This window comes from Camarhynchus parvulus, chromosome 2, assembly GCF_901933205.1.
Source record: "Camarhynchus parvulus chromosome 2, STF_HiC, whole genome shotgun sequence".
Lineage (NCBI taxonomy): Eukaryota > Metazoa > Chordata > Aves > Passeriformes > Thraupidae > Camarhynchus > Camarhynchus parvulus.
This window is the reverse complement of record NC_044572.1, coordinates 25,182,367-25,202,396: the sequence shown is the minus strand read 5'-3', so window position 1 is coordinate 25,202,396 and position 20,030 is coordinate 25,182,367. Positions and strand designations below refer to the sequence as shown.

At 38.3% G+C, this 20,030-nt stretch overlaps 1 protein-coding gene across 2 annotated transcripts in view; it reads left to right on the top strand.

Moving 5' to 3' along the window:
- Positions 1-20,030, top strand: part of SLC25A13 (solute carrier family 25 member 13) — a 99,088-nt gene that overhangs the window by 36,564 nt on the left and 42,494 nt on the right. For both annotated transcript variants that reach the window (XM_030963576.1, XM_030963568.1), the window contains one exon: positions 13,480-13,619. In XM_030963576.1, the coding sequence (XP_030819436.1) occupies positions 13,480-13,619 (140 nt within the window). The remainder of the gene's footprint in view (positions 1-13,479; positions 13,620-20,030) is intronic.

The window sequence follows — 20,030 nt, the reverse complement described above, 5'->3', positions numbered from 1 at the left end:
TCACTTCTCTTTTTCTCTTCCCCAGCATGCTTGTGCAGGTCCAGACCAGCAGTGATAGGTGACCATAGGAAATGATTGTAAAACTGCAAGGAAGTTGCCAGAAGACCTGAGTGAATGTTTGGTTTGAAATCATTACCCTGAATTATTTTTTTGTTGAAATTGTCTATATTTCAAGCTGGCTAACTTCTAAGGCTTAAAACAGTTTTCTGTGAGATTTTATAGTAATTAATTCATTATTATATGCCCTCTGCCATTCCCTCCCTCTGTAAAATTCAGCCGTGCATTGGAAGTGTGATGTTTGCACTGATAATGAGATACACTCAGGCCAGTTTAAAACTTAAGAGGACTGTTTCTTTCCAGATATCCTAGAGATAGCTTTTGATATCTGCAGGACTGTCTCCCACCTGCCTAATGATAAGGGCAATTCAGTCTGAAAGAGGGATTCGGAATTTAGTAGTTTGGACTAATTTCTGATATTGAGCTTGCACTTGAAAAAGTATGGGGAATTTTTTTGCTGAGTACCTACACTGTCTAAAATTGCTGTTTCTAATCTGCTACATTTGGACATGGTCATTCCTATATATCAAGTTTTATTGTTTGGTTGTTAAACAGTTCTAAGTAAATGGGAAATATTGATGCTATTGACTCTCTTGTCTTTCCAAAATATATGGTTCACACATCCATTGCGTTTTACTAGTATTTACCACACATGTCTTATGCTCAGTTTAAAAAGCCCTTCTCTTCCCATTTGAACTAACAAGATTCTGTAACCATCGCTTGAAACATCGTTGTATTCTTTCTACCATCTGAAAAAATCTGTATTTGAAGTTGTGGCTGGTGAGAAAACTTGCTGTCTCTTCTTGTGTCTCTTTTGTTTTTTATTATTTTGGTAGTGTGTTGAGGGTGTGAAAGATATGCTTTTTGTTTGCACTATTTCAGAAGTTACTACAGATGCTAAAGGATTTTCAGAAAAAAAATCTGCAGATCATAACCTTGATGAAGGAAGTATTTTGTGCCTAATATTTTTGTGTATGTAAATGGACAGAGAAGCAGTGAGAGGTGCCATGCTTTTAAAACAGGAGGGAATGCATATTTTACTAGGGTTTTGTTCCAGTGAAGGCAGACCAGAGTTCTGGAATGCCTGTGATGTGCAGTTTCTTGTCTGCGTCAGAGCCCCTGGTTGCTTGGAGCACTCGTTAATAATCTAGGAAGAACTGTATTCGTTTGATCTGAATGCTGAATCAGTCCGACTTAACTTTTTAACTCTTGGCATTCTTGTTCCTACTTTTCCTGCTGTCAGATGTTTCCCTTGGGGTTTGACACAGTGAGTCAAAGGATTTGTTTGGCATTTGAAGTCCATTGAAGTCCTTCTAGTGATGAGAGAAAATCCCATGCCAGACTGTATTTAAGGTATTTGAAAGAGGAGACATGCCAACATTGGCAGAACCTCAGATAGCTTGTGTTTAATTCCTTCATCTCCCCTTTTGAAACCGTAGATGTATTTGTAACTTCTGTGTAGTACCTTGTGGCTACCACCCCAGTAAATGCCTGGACTGGGGAGGATGGAAGAGCTGTCTCAGTGTTGTGCATTCTCAGCAGAAATGGTTGACCTTTAGACAAGGCTAGTTCCTTATTTTATATCATGAGGAGAAAAAAGGAGCTTTATTTTCCTGCTATTATGAAAAAAACCCCTAATATTTTCATAAATACATTATTAAAATACTATCCTGTAACTTTGCCACTCAGTGCCTCAGTCATGCATCTTTGAAGCCAATTATGAGATCTTTTTCCATTCACCTGAATGAGAGTAGTATCAAGTCCTTATCAAGGTTAGGAGACTTAAATAGGGGTTTTGTATACTGTGGAATTACAGTGTGAAAGGAACAGAAGAATAGGGAAAGGATAATTTTTCAGTATACTGCTGTTAGGTGTAGTATCTCAAGGCTCTCATTTTAAGTCTCTGTCTCATTTTATTATTATAAAGAAACAGTATGGCTTATCTTTGCAGTCTTTTTTTTTCTGTACAGTAAAATAATGATATAAATATTTTAGCTTATACCAAGCAGAATAGTTCCCAGCAGTGAATTTCACATTTTCTACCATGCAAATCCATCCAACTCTTACTCTTTCACAGGTGCACTTGGCTTGGCATCTTTGTTAAAGGAATTAATAATGAGCTTTATGCCAATGAACATTTACACTGAATGTGAGATCCAGGCTGTAGATACTCAGAGAAATGTTCTTGGTAAAGAAGTTCCAATTTATCACTTTGCACTTAGTTTCTTGAAAAATGCTGCACTCTTACTTTAGCTTCTGGGTTGGAAATGGATTTGCATTTTAGCCGTATGTTAACATCTCTACAATTTTAAATGTTTCATTTCTTTGAAGTGTCAAGTTAACTGTACCTGGTTCTTTGACAGAACTCTTACCTATTTAAAAGGGCTGATGTGCAAACAGTGTGGGTACCTGGGGGGGTGGGAAGTATTTCTAGTTTATTGCTTTTTGAGGTGAATTAAATGGCCACTAGTAAATTAGTGGCTAGTGGCTGGTTGAGACTACACCTGGCCATTGCATCATGTTGTAGATTTACTTTCTGCTGAAGTGTCAAAGCTTTGACAGTTTGTAAGGAGTTAAAGCTCTCAGCAGGAAAGTTTAAATTCGAGGCAAAGAGCAAACCATTGCTTCTTACTGTTGAGTGTTGACAGGCACATAAAAGCTGATAATGTAAGTCCAGGGGTTTAAGAGACTTAGTAGAGTTGCTTTTTTGTTGTGTGACTGTATTTTAATGCCTCATTAAAGAAGCAGAGCCCTTTGAAATTCTTTACTAGATGGCATTTAAAAAAAGGTGAGATGGTTGCATAAAAGTGTTTAAAAACAAAGTCATTGTAACTTTCATCTTTAATTTTGGATGGGTAAAATAAATGATGGTACCTAACAGTTCTGAGTTGTGAATAACACGGCAGTGATACCCAGGAACTGGAACTTACACTTCCTGATACCAGCTCTCACAAGTCCTGGTGTAGGGTAAAATAAGTGTTGTCCATGTTGATTTTGCTAAGAGAGTAAGGAAAGGCATAATAAGAGCTGTGGTTGCCTGAGTCTGTGCTGCCAACCATTATTGAACCTGCTTTAAAGATTTTAATTCTGATTTGTATTAAAGTAGAATTACCCACCAGACAGAAATCTTGCTCTTGTACTTAATGAAATGGAGCTGTGGTATAGTGTGTGGTTTTATGGTTTTGGTTTTCTTTTCTAGATGTCCTCTAGTTCAATCTGAAGCTGTTTCAAAATGGATGCTGTGTTGTGCTGCTTTGAGAAATATGAGTATGCTGTAAAATGTCAGTCCTTTAAAAAAAAAAAAACAACAAAACAACAAAACAACAACCTCCCCCCAAAGCCAGCAAAAATATTACAGAAACTGGGAACCCAATCCCCAAATTTTTGTTTGTTAAGTGTAGGAGCTGCAGATTCAAGCATTGGATTTTGCTTTTTTCTTTAAACAAAATTTTATTGGCAGTTGTTGTGCGTCTCTGCTTCTGTTATTAATTATATCAGTACATTTGTTAGATAAACACTTTAATTAAGGATACATCTTACTAAGTTCTCCTGTTAGCTGATACCTAATACTTGAATTACCTGAATACTTGTTTGTAAACTTTCAAAAAGGACATGGCTCTTAAGAGAAGTTTAAATAGCTTCACAGCTATTGTGATGAGCTTCAGAGCTTTTTCCTCTATGATAATGTCCTGTTATTTTTTTAATATACAAAAAATGATTACCAGAGTTTCATAATTGCTTTCAGGACCAAAGATTTAACTTCTGATTGTGAGACGTAGCTCTTGCTTTCATTACAGAGAATTACTTGTGTTATGCTTTGCTCTGCAATTGCTGGTATGACTTGGTTGTTTTTACGGAATTTGTAATTCTTTTTATCTCTTGCACAACACCTAGCTTAGTGATGCCCAGCCTGGTACACTGAACACCATGTAGAGCAATGAAAAGCTAAATCTGAACCAACAAAATAAATTGCTGTAGCTGTAAGCTTTGATCTCTTGTTAAACTGCAGTATTTAGTATTTATCAGTGATACTTCCATTGCTGTTTCAAGTTGCCTTGAAACCAGTTGTAGCTAGTGATTTGTTAGCTTACACATCACAGCTTCACCTATGCAGTGAACATTTGCTGATGTACAAATGACAGCGGCCTAGATACAATGGATCCAGTGGCAACATTGCAGATGCGAAATCTGTTCAGTCTCTGATGTTTTTTGTTGTTTGTACAGTGTTGGATTTTGCACAAATAATTGCCAGTTTTAATTACAAAAGGGTGTGAATTAGACTTGTTAGTATATTTATTTTCTTCAAAACAATTTTTGAAATCTCAGACTATTTTTTGAGACTTTCATTTCTAGACATATGCCAATTTGGCAAGTTTTTGTTTTGTTTTTCTCTTTTGACTAAAATGTTATATGACTAGACAGACTTGGATGCAAGCATCTTAAGTAAAAGAGAGCCTGTTTGGATACAAAGTGAATCTGTCGTTCTAAATATTAGGAAAGGCTTTGTCCTATTACACTGCTGCATTTCATTTGGTCTAGAAAATGCAATTGAGTTTTCTACATCATCCAGAACTGAAATTCAGTGTTTCAGTTTGTTCTTTGTTGTTGGTTTTGTTCTGTTTTTTTGTTTGGGATGGTAAGAGAATCAAATAATTCATATTGGAAGTTCAAACCCTTGCAGCACCACCATCAAGACCAGCTGCTCAAGGGGAAATACCTAATCAATGTTTTAAATAATCTCTGAGGCTAGAGACTCTGCAGCCTCTATGAGCAAGCATTTCCCAGAGTTTGATCACTATTATAGTGGAAAACTAAATTCCTGATCCTGCTTGGGATTGCCAATGTTCCAGCTTGCATCCATTGCCTCTTGTCCTTCCACCATGCATCTTTGTCTTCCCTTCATCTGCTGGGTAGCTGTAGACAGCAATGAGCTCCTCCTTTGCAGCTCCCAACTCCAGGCTAAGAAAACCCCATTCCATCAGCCTCTCTATGTATGTCACATGCATCATGCCCCAGCTGCCCTGTATGGAGAGAATAGAAGTGATGTTCTGTTTTTGTTAGCAGGTTGTGCTGTTTACCTTGGTGAAAGTGATCTGGTTGTTTTTTTTTTTTTGTTTTGTTTTTTAATTGTTAATATTATTCAGGGTAAGAGGACTAGATTTATTTTTTATGCCCACAGGAGGCCTAGTGCTTTTCAAACTTGAGGTCTTAGGGTGCTTGCAGTTTGTTGCTAACTTCTAATGAGGCCAGGAAAAGTAATAAAAAAATGTGAGGCTGTTGCTAGTGAACTGAAATTATGGATAGCTACGGCTCAAATAGAAATATTTTTAAGGGATTGCATTCTGGAAAGTTTCTGAAGACATTTTAAGTAAGCAAATTATGTAATATTCCGTGTGTAAATTCATATTATTCTCCCTTACATACAATGGAGACAGAAGCAGACAAGCTTGAATCCAGATTTTTACTTGCTGAGGGAGATGTTACTTTTGGAAAGAGCCTGCTTTTTTGCTCTTTGCTTCCTTTTTTTTTTTTTTTTTTTTGTAGTATTTTCAATATTTAACACAGGTAACAGAAGTGCACAAGTATCTCAGTCAAAAATTAGGGCCAAATTGGATAGGATGCTGTATGAATATGCCATGAGAAAATGAATTAGTAGTTTTCAGAAGTGACAAGGGCACAAGCAACCAGAGGAGGGGGAAGATAAAAGGATAAAAAAGACAACAATTTCAGCAGATTTGTGAACTTGAAGCTTATCATGGATTTTTTTGATTGGGAAAAATCATGATAGCACAAGCATGTTCTGTGTGATGGTGTTTTCATTAATGTGAAATTAATCTGCAAGACTGCTCTGTCCTTGTTGAAAAGTTTGTCTAGGGCAATGAATTATGTTCCGTAGCTAATGTCTCTGTCCTGAAAGAGAATGCGTGCGGAACATTTTTTAGGATTTCATGGTTTGCTGCAGGCATTTTGAGGGATCTGTTTGGTAGTTATATTCCTTAAAGTCTATTTGCAACATTTGATAGACATTTATTTACCAATACTGGTCTTCATCTCACCCCTGTGTACAACAGGTCCTGTACAGCCTTTGTTGCTTCTTCCAGCCACAAAATAGTTGTGGTTCCCCTTGGAACAGAAGTGACCAGTTTTAGTGGGAGACTCCAGGCTCCTGCTTCTCCACCCTGCTGTGGCTGCCTCTGAGGATGCTGGCACTCAAGTGGGGCTGTCACAGTGCAGTCTTTTTTAATGCCTGAGGGTGTGCCAAGTTAACCAATGCTTTTTCTAAGAGCCGCTCAACAAGTATCATAAGCTTTTTGCTTCTCATTGATGGGTTCCAGATGCTGGTATGTCATCTGGAGGTGAAAAAGCATCAATTTTTTTTATATATGTGGACCTTTATTGCACCTCTTTAATGAATAGGTTTTATTACAAAAATAACTACCCTGATTTTTGAAACTTTTCAAGTGATATATGAGTATTTTGTGAACAACTGAATGTAGATGTATGGGAATATCAGATTGACATGCGTGTTGTATGGTATCTTGTCAGAGATCTGAAGAACTGCTTGGAAGATGTTCCAGTTCAGTGGGTTAAAAATCCTCTTTTTACAAAAGACCAACTGTAGATTTGCACAATTGACTATAATGGCTCCAATTTTAAAAGATAGAGGTAACAGAGAGCACTTCCAATTGGTGGGATAGTTCAAGAATACTACATGCTCAGATGGCTAAAATATTGTGCTTTCTGCTGCTACTTCATGCTACTTAAAAAGAAAAAAAATCGGTGTGGGAAAGGTGGTAACACGCCAATTTAAGAGTCACTTTCAACTGTATGAGGTCACTCTTTAGTTAACAGAGTAACTCTTTGGTAAGCTGAGGGTCAGCCATCTGTATATCCTGTTGGAAAAAGAAGCCCAACATGATTATTAGGCAGCACTTGGGGAGGCACCAAAAGCTTCTACACCAGAACATATTTTAAACCATGTCAGGAGCTGTATATCACTTCAAGCTTGTTTTTTATTAAGAATTTTTTTCCCATCCCATTTTCAAACTGGCCTGGAATTGCAGATTAGAAAGTAGAAACTTCAGCAAGTTCTAGGAGCCGGAAAAGTGTTTTGTTATTACAGATTTTAATACGAAATTTCAGATAGCAAAATACACATATTTTTGTGGTGTGTGTAATTTAGTTTTCTAAATTGGAAAATCTGCTGTTACCTAGCAGTTAATGACTACTTTTTCCTAACATTTGGAATTCAGGACCTGATTTAAGAGGCTGATAAAAGAAAACAAAACTGAGAATATGCTGGAAATGCTCAAAGTGAAAATTACAGTTTAGATAGGTTTGAGGGTAGATAGTTAGACATTTTAATTGAACTAAAATAGTTTTATACTAATACAGTACTGTTGTGGGAGTACATTTTGTGGTGTGTTTGAAATTGAAGTATTTAAGTGAGGGAAAATGTGTGTTAATGCTTTGCAAAAAAGTGATTTTTTTTTTATATCATCTATCTAAGTAAAATAGCTGTTAAAGATATAAAGCTTTCAAGTCTATGCTGGAAAGTAAAGTGTAAAGTTCATGGTTATTTCTTGAGCCAGGAGTTTGCTTTTATCACTTTGGTTCATATATTAAATTGCTGTAGGAAACAAAGATGTGAATTCTGAAGTAAAATTTTTATTGCTGGACAGCTACAGTGAAATTGGTCCCTGCTGTTGTAAAAATAAAGAGGTGTTGATTCTGTCTACATGTGAAAAATATACTTGCAAAATAAATAGTTTGAAAGAATTTCAGATTTAATATGCCAGATATTCAGATACTTATGGACTATACCCAGTAAAGATTTTAGTAGCTTGTTCTGTTAAGTGACTTTCCTTAGACACAAAATACAGTGGAATAATGACTTTCAGAGTTTTCCTTTTAAAACCTAAAATTTGTAAGTCCAACTTTCATTTGGAGAATATTGGTGGTCCTTGCTGTGTCAAGTGCATCTGTAGTTATTCCAAAGCATGCTTTATTTCTATTTTACTTCTTAATCACAGGAAATGGAATGTCATAGGAATGAAAATGGAACAGAATCACAGGAATGGAAATGTGAATGCAGCATGCTTGTTTGTGCAATAAATGTTTAAACATACACATCAGTACACTGCAGAGAAGAAGGTCCCCAGGACTTAAGGGACCAAAAACCCCCACTGTAAATCAGCAGGCAGATCACCTGGAGGGAAAATAAACCAGCTCTTTCATGCAGTGATCAGAAATAAATGGCAAGGCTGCTATTTTTTACTTAGATACTGTGGAGGGACAAACAATTATTTGTTTTAGAACCTTGCAATTTATTTTAAAATTGAGTTTCAAAGTTGAATTTTTTAAAAGATTGATAAAAGTGACAGCATGGATTTCTAAAAATGAGTGTTTAAAATCTTCAACCTGTTGCTTGTTTTGCTTTCTTACAGCTCTAGTTCAAGCAATGCAAACACACAAATGGCTGTATCTTTTGCTAGCTCTAGATTGATTTTGTCCTGTTACGGCTCTTGACATTGAAGCATTAACATTTTGCTTTTTTTAGAACGAAAGCAATTAAACAGTGTTCTGAACTGGGTTTTAAAGCTTCCATTTATCGGACATTTTGGTTAAATACTTGTTTAGGATCAAAGCACAGTTGTCCAGAGAAGCTGTGGAATCTATTGTTGGACGTATTCACAGAGTGACAGATTGAGTCAGGTTGGAAGGCACCACAGCGGGTCATCTGGTCCCACCATCCTGCTCAAGCAGGGTCATCTCAGAGCACATGGCACAGGATTGCGTCCAGACGGTTTTTGAGTAATTCCCATGAGGGAGACTCCACAGCCTCTCTGGACAATCTCCTTCAGTGCTCAGACACTTAAACAGTAAAGTTGTTCTTCCTCATGTTCAGGTGGAACCTGCTGATTAAACAATACTGGGGCCAGTGTTGTACCTTGGGGAGCACCACTGGTGACAGGCCTCCAATAGACCCTGTGCCACTGATTATGACCCTCTGGGATTTCAGTGTTCCTTATCCCGAGTCAGAAATTCAGGAGGGGGTATTCAAACCTCATCTGGCCATGGCCCTGAGCAACCTCTTCTGGCTGGACTTTCTTTGACTGGTGGCTGGACTCCATGAACTCAGATGTCCTTTCCATTACAAATTATTGTCTAGCTCTGAAATAGGTTCCTTTAAAAAAAAAGTCTAAACAGACATCATTACTCCTGGCTACTGAGGCACACCTCAGCTTCTCTGTTTTGCTGTGTTTAGTTAAGTGACTTGTGGGTAGCTGTGGAACTTACAACTGCAGGTTTAATGCAAAACTAAATTTTTTCAATTTTTTCTTTTAATACTGGACTTTAGAATGATTAGGGGATGACACTGTTAGAACTGAACAGTAACTTGGAGTGAGCTCTGGTACATAATTGAATACTATTTGATGGTTAAATCAGAATCTAAAACACTTCAAACTTTTTGTGTAGTATTAATGGTTTTTAATGTCTGAATTGGTCAATCTGCCTACAGGTGAGACTTGAGTCAGTGATGTGGTAGATGAATGGGTAATGAGACCTAGTGAGGGAAGAGGAAGAAGACTGTTCACTGGGCATAGGAGTTTGTGCACCACAAATGGTTGCAAAAAGGAAGTATGGGGTATGAGCAAAAAAGCAGTGTCAAAGAGGACATCTCATGCCATCAAAGAATCAGTAGAAGCACAGTAGGCAATTTTCCAGTCAGCTGCATGCACTATATAATCCAACATGCATTCTGTCAGAAAAGCATCTGGTAGTAGTTGCCAAGTCATATTGACATCAATATACAGTATGATTGTGAAAAGATCAAGTTGTGTGGATTCTCTTACTGTGTCTTCACTGATGTGGTAGTCTGTGTTTTCCAGGTCATAGGAAAAATTAAGTGCACATCTTTAACTTGGAATGTTTAGAGTGATACTTGTACTTACATGAACTTCTGAGACATCCTTGTGGCCTTTAATCTCTAAAACAGCCAAGGGAATGCAAATGGTCTGGATAGAGACCTTATTATATTCCAAATTGGCTTGATGAGGTTTTCACTTTCATTGCTGTGCATTCCTTTACCTTTTGCAATGCCAATAATTAAACATTGTATTTAGTCTGAAGTTACCATTCTTTTCACTTCCTGATGTTTGGGCATGTCTTGGTCATGTGCCCTTGCAGTCCAGACACAAAGGTGTCCTGGGCTGCATCAAAGCAGCATGTCCACCAGGGTCAGGGAGGAGGTTCTGCCCCTCTGCTGTGCTCTGGTGAGACCCCACCTGGAACACTGCATCCAGCTCTGGGGTCCCCAGCACAGGAAGGACATGGACCTGTTGGAGCAAGTCCAGAGGAGGAAATTAAAGGGATGGAGCACGTCCCCTCTGACGGACAGTGGAGAGAATTGGGGTTTTTCAGCCTGAAGAAGAGAAGGCTTTGGGGTTGCAGCCTTCTGGTCCTCAAAGGGAGCCTGCAAGACAGGAAAAGGGAGAATGGTTTTAAACTGAAAGAGAGTAGGTTTAGGTTAGTTATATGGAAAAAAATCTTTACTGTGAGGGTGGTGAGACACTGTAACAGGTTGCCCAGAGAAGTTGTGGATGCGCCATCCCTGGAATTGTTCAAGGCCAGGTTGGATGAGGCTTTGTGAAACATGGTCTAGTGAAGGGTGTCCCTGCCCATGGCAGGGCAGTTGAAGCTAGATGATCTTTAAGGTCTCTTTCAACCCAAACCATTCTATGATCCTATGTTTCATTTTCTTGAGATGGAATTTTAATTTTGGGCTCCAGCCAAGGAGGGTTTACAGGACACAGAGCTGGGGGAGCAGGACATATCGTTCCTTCAAGGTGACTTATGCATTATAATAAATTAAAATAAAATTACAGGGGCATATTGAAAGGAGACTGCACAACTTTCTTATGTTAACAATGTGAAGTAAGAATTGCATGGAGCCTTGTCCTATCAAAACAAATTTGAGACTTATTTTGTACTAGCTAAGTTTCTGCTATCTCTTACCTTGCATCAGGTAAGAATGCACCTTTTTTCTCTGACAAAGGCAAGTCTGGAGTCCTGCCACAGCTTTTGGTAAATGATGATTTGTTCCTAATCTCATCCACACAGTATCAGTGGCTTGCTCTGGGGAAATTCTGGAGATGGGATGAGAGGGAAAGAGGAAGCAGATGAATGTCTAATTTCTCTGTGAATGTCTTTATTTCTCTGGAAAAGCAGTGGTCACTGCCAGAAAGAGACAACCTTTAATTCCTCTTGTATGCAGGCAAGACAAGCTGTCTTTTTCATGCCAGTTGCCTTCTTTGAAGAAAGTCTGGCAGAAAGCAGGAACTTCATAAATGTGATCTCCAGTGACATGTGGCAAGGTGCCTTGAGCTGTGTCAGTAGGAAGCACCCTAAATGAAAGTAGAGGGATAGGACCTCACCCTGAACCAATAGACTTTCTCTCCCACTGCCTTGAGAGCAGAATTTTGCTCTGGGAGAATGCTGGCAGACAAGATCCAAGCTGACTGTGATGGAGCTTAAGACATGAATGAACAATGGGGCTGTCCTGGGGGCACTGACTTTGCTTGGAGAAAATTCTCATAGGACATTAGGACTTGGAGTTATGAATTTGAGGTTAACTGGGGTTAGTCTTTCTATTTGTAGGTTAAATCCAACTTGCTCTTTCAGCACTGATTTCCTGGGATCAGTGAGTGCTGTGTTTTTAAAGCTGAAACTACAGACCAGTTTGTGAAATGGGAAGAAGTCTGCAGTTTCATTTCTGCTCTCTCTGTGAAGTCTTCTTGCTTTAGAACAAGCTGTTCTTGTGGGTAATACCATGTGCAGGGCTTTTGGGTCAGTGCGGCAGGACACATGCCCCTTTCATCTCTTTGTGATTGTTTTTTGTCAGTGTCTTTATTCTTCGTTTACTTGGGCTCTTCCTGACATCATCCTGGCTCTCAGCTATGCCACTTCACTCTCACTTTCTCCTACTTCCTTGCCTAAAAGAGGGGATTCCACCCTGGCTGTATTTCCCCAAGTCAAGAGAGCTGCTGTGCCTGCCTGGCATGGACTGAACCAGAAGCCAGAACTCAGCATGCACAGGAGACTCGACCTCATTGCCCCAAGGAGTCAGCTCCCACCTTTGCTTGTGGCACTGGAATGAAGTGGAAGGCGGCTCCCAGTCCTGCCTGGCAGGCAGAGGCTGGCTCCAGTGGGGTGATTCCCAGCTTGTTCTGAACACAGGCAAGCACTAAGCTGTGCTGATTTCCTCAACCCCAGGCACCAGCCGTGCTTGGGAACAGGCTTACAGCTCTGCTGCTTGCAGAGACAGACAGGAGCTCGTGGTTTGGACTCCTGGTCTTTCTTCCACAAAGCGTGAAGGGAGCAGACCAGCTCCTGGCCCAGCCTGTGGGTAGGGAGTGACTCCTGGGAACCATCTCTCCAGCTCAAAGAAACTCACAGAAGACAAGAACTGTCTCTTGGCTTGCATTGCTGGAAGAGTCATAGAGCAATTAGGAGAGCACAGAGCAGCTGGGAACCTCTGTCCTTGAGCTTGTCTTCAGAGGATATCTGTGCCCTCTTTTTTTGGCTGAGACAAAACTATCACATCGAAGTGGGCTCTATCCTTTGAGACAAATACTTGCTCAGATCTCATTACTGTTTTCATTACTTACAGTATATGCTGTCTAGTTGCAGAAATGTACGGTCCTTACTACTGATTGTGTATCAAATAGTTGCTTTTTCACAGAAATTGCTGTGTATTACCAGTCTGCCAAGGGTGTAGTAAACTGTTGCCCTGTTGTGACTACTAAATATGAAGCTTGTATATAGGTGTGATCATACTTGTTACGATGCCCCCCTCCTTGTAGAAGAGATTTAGGTTTAAAATCTGCATAGTGCTGGTGATAAGTTTTTATTCCTGCTTGCCATGTCTCTCCCATCCCCTGTCCTGCGAGTCAGTGCACCATATGTAACTCCAGAAAAGTGGATCTTGTAATAATGGTATTTTTGTAGTTGATTTTTTTGAATGTGGAGAGCTCTGGGAAAAATTCAAAAGCATGAATTATAGTGATACAAAACTTTGATTGTTACCAATTTAAAAAGATGCTGAAAATAGTTAGCTTTAATAATCTTTTTATAAATTGTCTTTTAATCTTCCCTTGCTTGAATTTGAAACTTGAAATATCTGAGTTCCTTTTAAATAAATGCTCTGCATATAAAACTTCACAAATAAAAGTATTATTCAGGAACTATTTGTGAGGGTGATGATTTGGGTAAACAATAAACATTAGGTTTGCTTTACAATGTGTTACTAATTTATATGAACAGTATTGCTTTCCTGTTATAAAATATCATATTTGTTTATATGTTTGTCTCTTGTTATTTTATTTTATTACTAAATGAGCACTTTTCTTTTCTTCCCAGAGGATGCTAAACAAGTTTTTGGCCAGACCACGATTCATCAGCACATTCCTTTTAACTGGAATTCAGAGTTTGTACAGCTGCATTTTGGAAAGGATAGAAAAAGACACCTAACCTACGCCGAGTTCACTCAGTTTTTACTGGTGGGTCTAATACAGTATGGCTTGTCAAGAGTGATAAGATGGAGCAAGAATCAAAGTATTTGCAAACTTGCCAAATACCAAGCTGGTAGTGAAGTTAAAGTACATTCCAAGTGCAGGCTCTTACAATCAGAGTGCTGGGCTTGTATAGTATGTTGATAAATAGGATATGCTATTGGTAAAACTTCTGATTCAGGTTTTTTTTCCTTTTCCTTTGTTTTTGCACCTGTATGCAGAAGGTGATTTTTTCTACACTGTTGTGTAGACACAGACATGAAATTAAAAACATAGACTTTGATGTCTGAAAATCTCCTGTATTTTTAAATCTACAAGTCAAAGAATGTTAAATAACAGTATTGAACGTTTTGGACTCAACTTGCCAGACTCATATTAAGAAGTACTTCTATCTGTAAACAGCATGTTTGCCAAACATATATTTAATTCAGAGCTGATATCCAGTAATATTTGTTAAAAGCCATTTCCATACACTTTACTTTTGATCTTTATAAATTAAGCTTATCTTAGAGAGGGAAAATTTGCTTGTAGCATATAAAGAATAAAATGCTACTTTTTGCAAGGAATTCTTGTCTATTTGTACTTTCGGGTACTTTGTTACAGGAATTAAAATATGCTAATAAAAAACCCCCCGATTATCTGTATTTCAGCAGTACTGTTAAAAATAGTCTTCAGTAGGAAAAGAGGTGAAACGTGTGAGTTTCTTATTTGTATTCCTCCTGAATACTTAATGCCTGTATTAGTATTTACACTAGAGAATTTTAAAATGGGAAGCTGCCTCAAGACTGCCAGGTTTCTTTTTTTCTTGTTTACACAAGTATGTTAGTTCACAGTAGGAGGTGGTATCATTTTGATGAGGAATAATTAAGATAATGCTATTGAGACAAATGTTTCAAATTGACTTTGTAGAACAGAGCCTAATTAACTTTGTATGAAGAGGACGTCAGGTATCACATGATTAAATCATATTCCCTTAGGCTTTGTATTGACTATTGTAACTCCTAAGTAGCTAAGACATAAACCAGTTTTGTGACAGAAATAGGAATCAGAACCTCTTTTGAATGAAAAAGCAAATGTGCTACTTGATTAGGAAAAAATGCCTCTGGCAATGTGTTCTGGTATCTCCTTCCAACTACAGAATAAGCCTCGGAAATGTATCTTGATTTTGGTGATTTAAAGTCACAGTTTTAAAAAAGTACCTTCCTGTTTGCTTCATCTATTTGCTTAGAGATATGAGGAAAACCTGTAGAAAAACTCAGAATAAAAATACGACACTTTCTAGCTATTAAAAAAAACACCCCAAAAAGATGTGTGTACAAGGGTTGTCGAGAGAGGTTAAGAGAGTTTAGAGTCACAGACCTAAAAGAGCTGGTAATGATAAGGCTAGGTATTTGGAATATTTAGGTTCTTTCTTTGGGTTCTTTTATGTTTTTAACTTTAATTAGGAAAAGCAAGCGCTGAAGGAGGAGTTTTCTAACTTTGGAGATTAGTCCCAACTATTAGGCTTTCTCATCTTGTTTAGGGATGTTTCTCTTACTTGAAAGGACTTTGCTTAGATGGGATGATACTGTGGGGATAATTGGTTGTGATGGAAGGTGTCAGTGGTCCTAATGAACCAGCCAGCCCTTTTGGTGACGGTCCATGTAGGTCAGAGCATAAACCAGGAGAATACACATGACAATTCTGGATGTCTCCAGAGTGGTGAGACGCACTCAGGAAAAGTTCTAATGCTGCTAATAAAAATGCTTTCAGCATTGGTGCAGGCAAGCAAGGATTTTCAAATAAATTAATTGCTGAAGCTGCCTATTATCAGTACAATCTATTAGGATGCTCAGTCAGTCACAGTAATTGGGCACATCTGTTTACCCACTTTCTAGAACTGTAAATCCTTGAATCGCATAAGTTTCCCTGCTGATTCTTGCCTTGCAGCGTTGGATTACAGACGCTGAAGTTTGGGCACAGAAATAGCTCTCGGCACAAAGTGGAGAGTTACTGTGCACAGGCGTGGAGATCTTCCTTTAAGCTTTGTAACCTTTGGTACTCAGCTTTTCCTTCTGACATTCTGCCTGTGCATGAGTCAGTCTTTTTAGTCTGATGTCTAGACCTTGGACCTTAGACAGCAGGAGACCACAGTGGATACCAAATTACCTTTCTGCATTCCTGATGTGTGAATGCACTTAACATTGCATTTAACGTGGACCAGATGGTTCTGTAAGGCGCTTCAGGTACTGCTTTGTAAGTACAATGCAATTTGCAACTTTTAATGGAATAATCTAGCTAGATTCATTCCTTTACATTGGATCCTATTATGTCACATAAACTTGTTCCATGATTATTATCTGTTGAAGCATTTGGACTAATCATCACTTCTGGCAAAGCTCAAGGTAGTTGGAAAATAACATTAGTATGTTTTATCCATGCACAAGATGGATCTCTTGTGGCTTTAAATATGAAGTGTTTATATGGGATTCTAAATATTTATATTCTTCCAGCACTTCTTCTGTCTGCAATAAGAGAGATGCCTGAAAGTATAGCCTCCAAACTCCTTGGCTCTAATGCAGTTAACAATCTATTTGCATCAACCTAGAGCTCAAGGTGTGTTGTTTTACCCTGCTCATTTGATAGCTTAAAATTAGCTCATCTATCTATACTATATATCATTCATATGTATCTGTTTGGGTATGGTCATGTTCCATCATCACTTAAGTGGCAAGTCTGCCTTATGAAGAGCAACATCAGCCCCTTTCTCAGCATGTAAAATCTACTCCACACAATGAATTTTAACATATGCTTATATGTGGGCCTGGTAAAACCATTTCTGCATTGTCTGTGAATTTATTTATGCCCAGAATATTAGTTGAAGTAGTATTCTCTATAACTGAACCTTGGGATCTACTCCAGTGGCAAAGATTGTGTTGTATCTGATGACTTGTAGATCCATTGGGATGGAATGCAAACATAAATTTTTATCTAAATGGAAGGTAAAGAAGCTTTTAATGAGCTGTAAGTGAAAGCTGAGGTAAAATCTCTAGGTAGGAAATAATTTCATTAGAATTCTGGTGCCAGCATGCCTGCCATGATGTATGAATTAATTTTTCACAAAGTCTTATGCTAGCCGGGGGAATTCTGGACTTCCAGCATCCAGGAAGATGTTTGTTTTCGATGTATATCTAAGTTTACAGAAAGTCTAGTTGGAGAAGGTTCTTTAGGATGTGTAATTTGTATTGCAAAGTAATGAGGATTGTAATTCTTTAAACCAGAGTCTGTCTAGGTAGAATAATGTGGGTCAGAAATAAAATTTATAAGTATAAATAAAATAATAAAATTATTGCAAGTCAGAGATCATCTCTGAAGACTACAGCTTTGCTTTATTGTTTTTCAGTTTATTTTTAAGGTGATATTTTTTATATTAGCTGCATATACACAACATATACAAACATCTGATAAAGAATTTCCTGATAAATTGCCAGTAGCTAGTGAGCTCATTTTGAAACATAGTTATGCTGTGAGTTATCTCAGCTTTCAGGCATAGAGGCTGAGGGAATGGATAGCCTTTTGAGGTAAACACTTCAAGGAGTTTATTGCATTGATATGCACTGTGCAGTGATTAGAAATGTCTGGTTTGTTTGTAACAGCAGAGATTGTTTGTTACCATGTGATTGTCTGCATGTTCTTGTGTGCCATACTGCTGCCATCCATGGTCATGGTTTGGAAATGTCATGTGGCTGAAGATCCCTGTGCTTCTTTCTTCTTGGTGTAACTGGAGAGTGTGTAGCACTGCTCAAAATAACCATAGCCTAAAAAGTCTATACCTTCCTGAGGTCAGTCTTCTGTATCTATGTGCAATATGTGTAAACCATTTTGAACTGGAACTTAGTTTCTGAACCAGGGAGGAGGTGTGAATAAAGAGTTTCAGAGGACTGGCATCATCCCATTCACAGTTTTGTCTTGCTGTCTGTCTACAGCTAAATGGCTCTTTTCTGGCTGACAAGAAGATGGGTAAATGGCAGCACCAAGACCTTGACAATGTGTTTAAACAACACATTGGATAATTCTCTCCAGTGGGTTACAGTTTACCAAGAAAATTGGAAAGACTCACATTAGGCAGGAGAGGATGGGGTGTTTTGGTTTGTTCTCGGCTGTAGTACCATCAGCCTTTTTGCAGTCAGCTGGGTGGTGACAAGAAACACACACTTGATGGACCTCTCTGGAACATGAGCCCTGCTCTGTTCTGTGGCTAAGACATCACTGTCTGCTAAGGTCACGCCGATGGTACAATACCTCCAGACTCACTGATGGGTGTGCAGGGACAGGAACAGATTGGACTTCTGCAAGTGGTGTCCAGGTTTTTTTACTGTGTTTTAGTGCTGGATTCTGCCAACAAAACTCCACCAGCAGTTCCAGTGGTTAAAACAAATTGAATGAGGGAAGGAGAAGAAAGCAACATGCCCTGTTTCCCACGTAATCCTTCTGCTAAATACAATTGACTTTTTTCTATGGTGGTGCTTCCATTTAATGACAAACATTTTTGTTCATTTGTTCATACGTTTCTACCTGCTAGGTGATGAGCGTTTAGGATACAGGCTTTATTATACTTAACTCCTCTACAGAGCTCTCTGCCTCCAACTAGTTGTCTGCCTCAAACTGATGAAGTCTTTTTGTGTTTTTGTGCTCATCTCACCATAAACCTTCCAAAATTGCTTCCTTCCAAATTTCTGTTGAAATTGTAGTCTCAATTGGAGTGCAGTAAGAACTTGCGTGGCTGCATCCAGCCAGAGTGATTATTATTGCTGAATTGTTGCACTTCAGCATAGGGGTCTGTAATGTAAAGAAAATGTGGCTGAACTGAAATTGTACCACTTCAAATTATAACCCCCACAAGCATTTCCCATCAAAAGAAGAAACTTCAGATTAATTCTGGAGTGAAACATTGATCAGTCTTTTTCCCCCCACCCCTTTCCTCCCTCTGCCTAATATATTAGGAGGTTTTCATCATACAGGGTACAGTGTTGTAATTAGTAACTAAGACCAAAATTGGCAAAGTCAGAAGGCTGTAATAAAAAGACAAGCGTGGTTTGAGTGGCAGTGTGAACTGAGTGAATAGAAGGAGGGAGGGATGGCATCTGTAGGCCTCTGGCAGGTCTGATCCTACTCCATCTGAATTTGCCTTTTACCTTTCACTCTTTATTTCCTTGAATGCTGCTGTGAGACAAATATCAACTTACAGGAGATCATATTTACTGTGGATACTTCATGATGGTGATTCTTGACTAGCTTGAGTCTTGTATTAATATGTATTTTAAGGCACATATTTGCAAATATAATGGAAATAGTTGGATAGTGTCATGGTCCACTGCAAGACTTGCTCTGTGTTGTTAACTAATCAGTTTTGCTCTGATTCCATTTTTCTTAATAACTGACTATGAATATGTATTCAGAATAAGCACTGTTTTTCCAGTGAAGCAGATTTTATAATCCTTGAAACTTAAAGGGAATACATGGCAATGATTTGTGTTCCTCCATTCAGCTAAAAAATACAGGTTGGGAAGTCTAATTACATCACCAGAATTTTTTGGGGTTTTTTTACAAACCTGTAGGACTGAACAAAAATTCTTATGTAATATTCAGTTACTATCTGTGCAGGATTGTTCCTTTTAAGTGACAAAAAAATAAAGTAGTCTAACAGTAATTTAAGAAGAAAGGGTGAAGGTCACAGTAGGAGAAGATACAACTTTGAGAGATTATATGCTTTTTTTTCTCTTTTCTTTCAGAGGGACATTTGAATCACAAAATGAGATTATCAGGTGGTTGTATCAGATAATATTTATGCCTGTTACTACTACTGAAATACTGAGAACTGATCTTTAATCAGTCATGAGACAAGGAGTTCTAAATTAAACTGCTGGTGTCTTTTGCAGTCAACTTTAAGTGAGGATGCTCTTTGAGGGAATCCTTTCCAGATTAGTAGGTGTCTACATGGAAATCTCTGATGATTTCATTGTCCTTGTTCAGGGAGTAATGAGTGCTTTTACAGAAAGTATTTTGACCTGCTGTGACACATGCAATAAACTGGGTAATGCATATCATGGAAAACTTTAATGTTCATGAGTGGGAGATTGCTTGCACTGGTGGGCTGGTATGTGTTCTCCATTTCTTAGTTAAGTGAATGACATGACATAATGTCCAGACAGCAAAGAAATCATGATGTTATCCTAGGTGCTAAGGTCAGTGATAGAGACCATAGGAAGGGCTCAATAGAAAAGTGTGAAATGTACATAAAACATACATATAACAGCCAATTAAAATTCAGTTACATATAGTCATGTTTTGTTAGGTATGAGAGTCTTGTAGGATTGCGTCACTTATGTTAAATGTAACTGTTAAGGTGATTATTTTGAA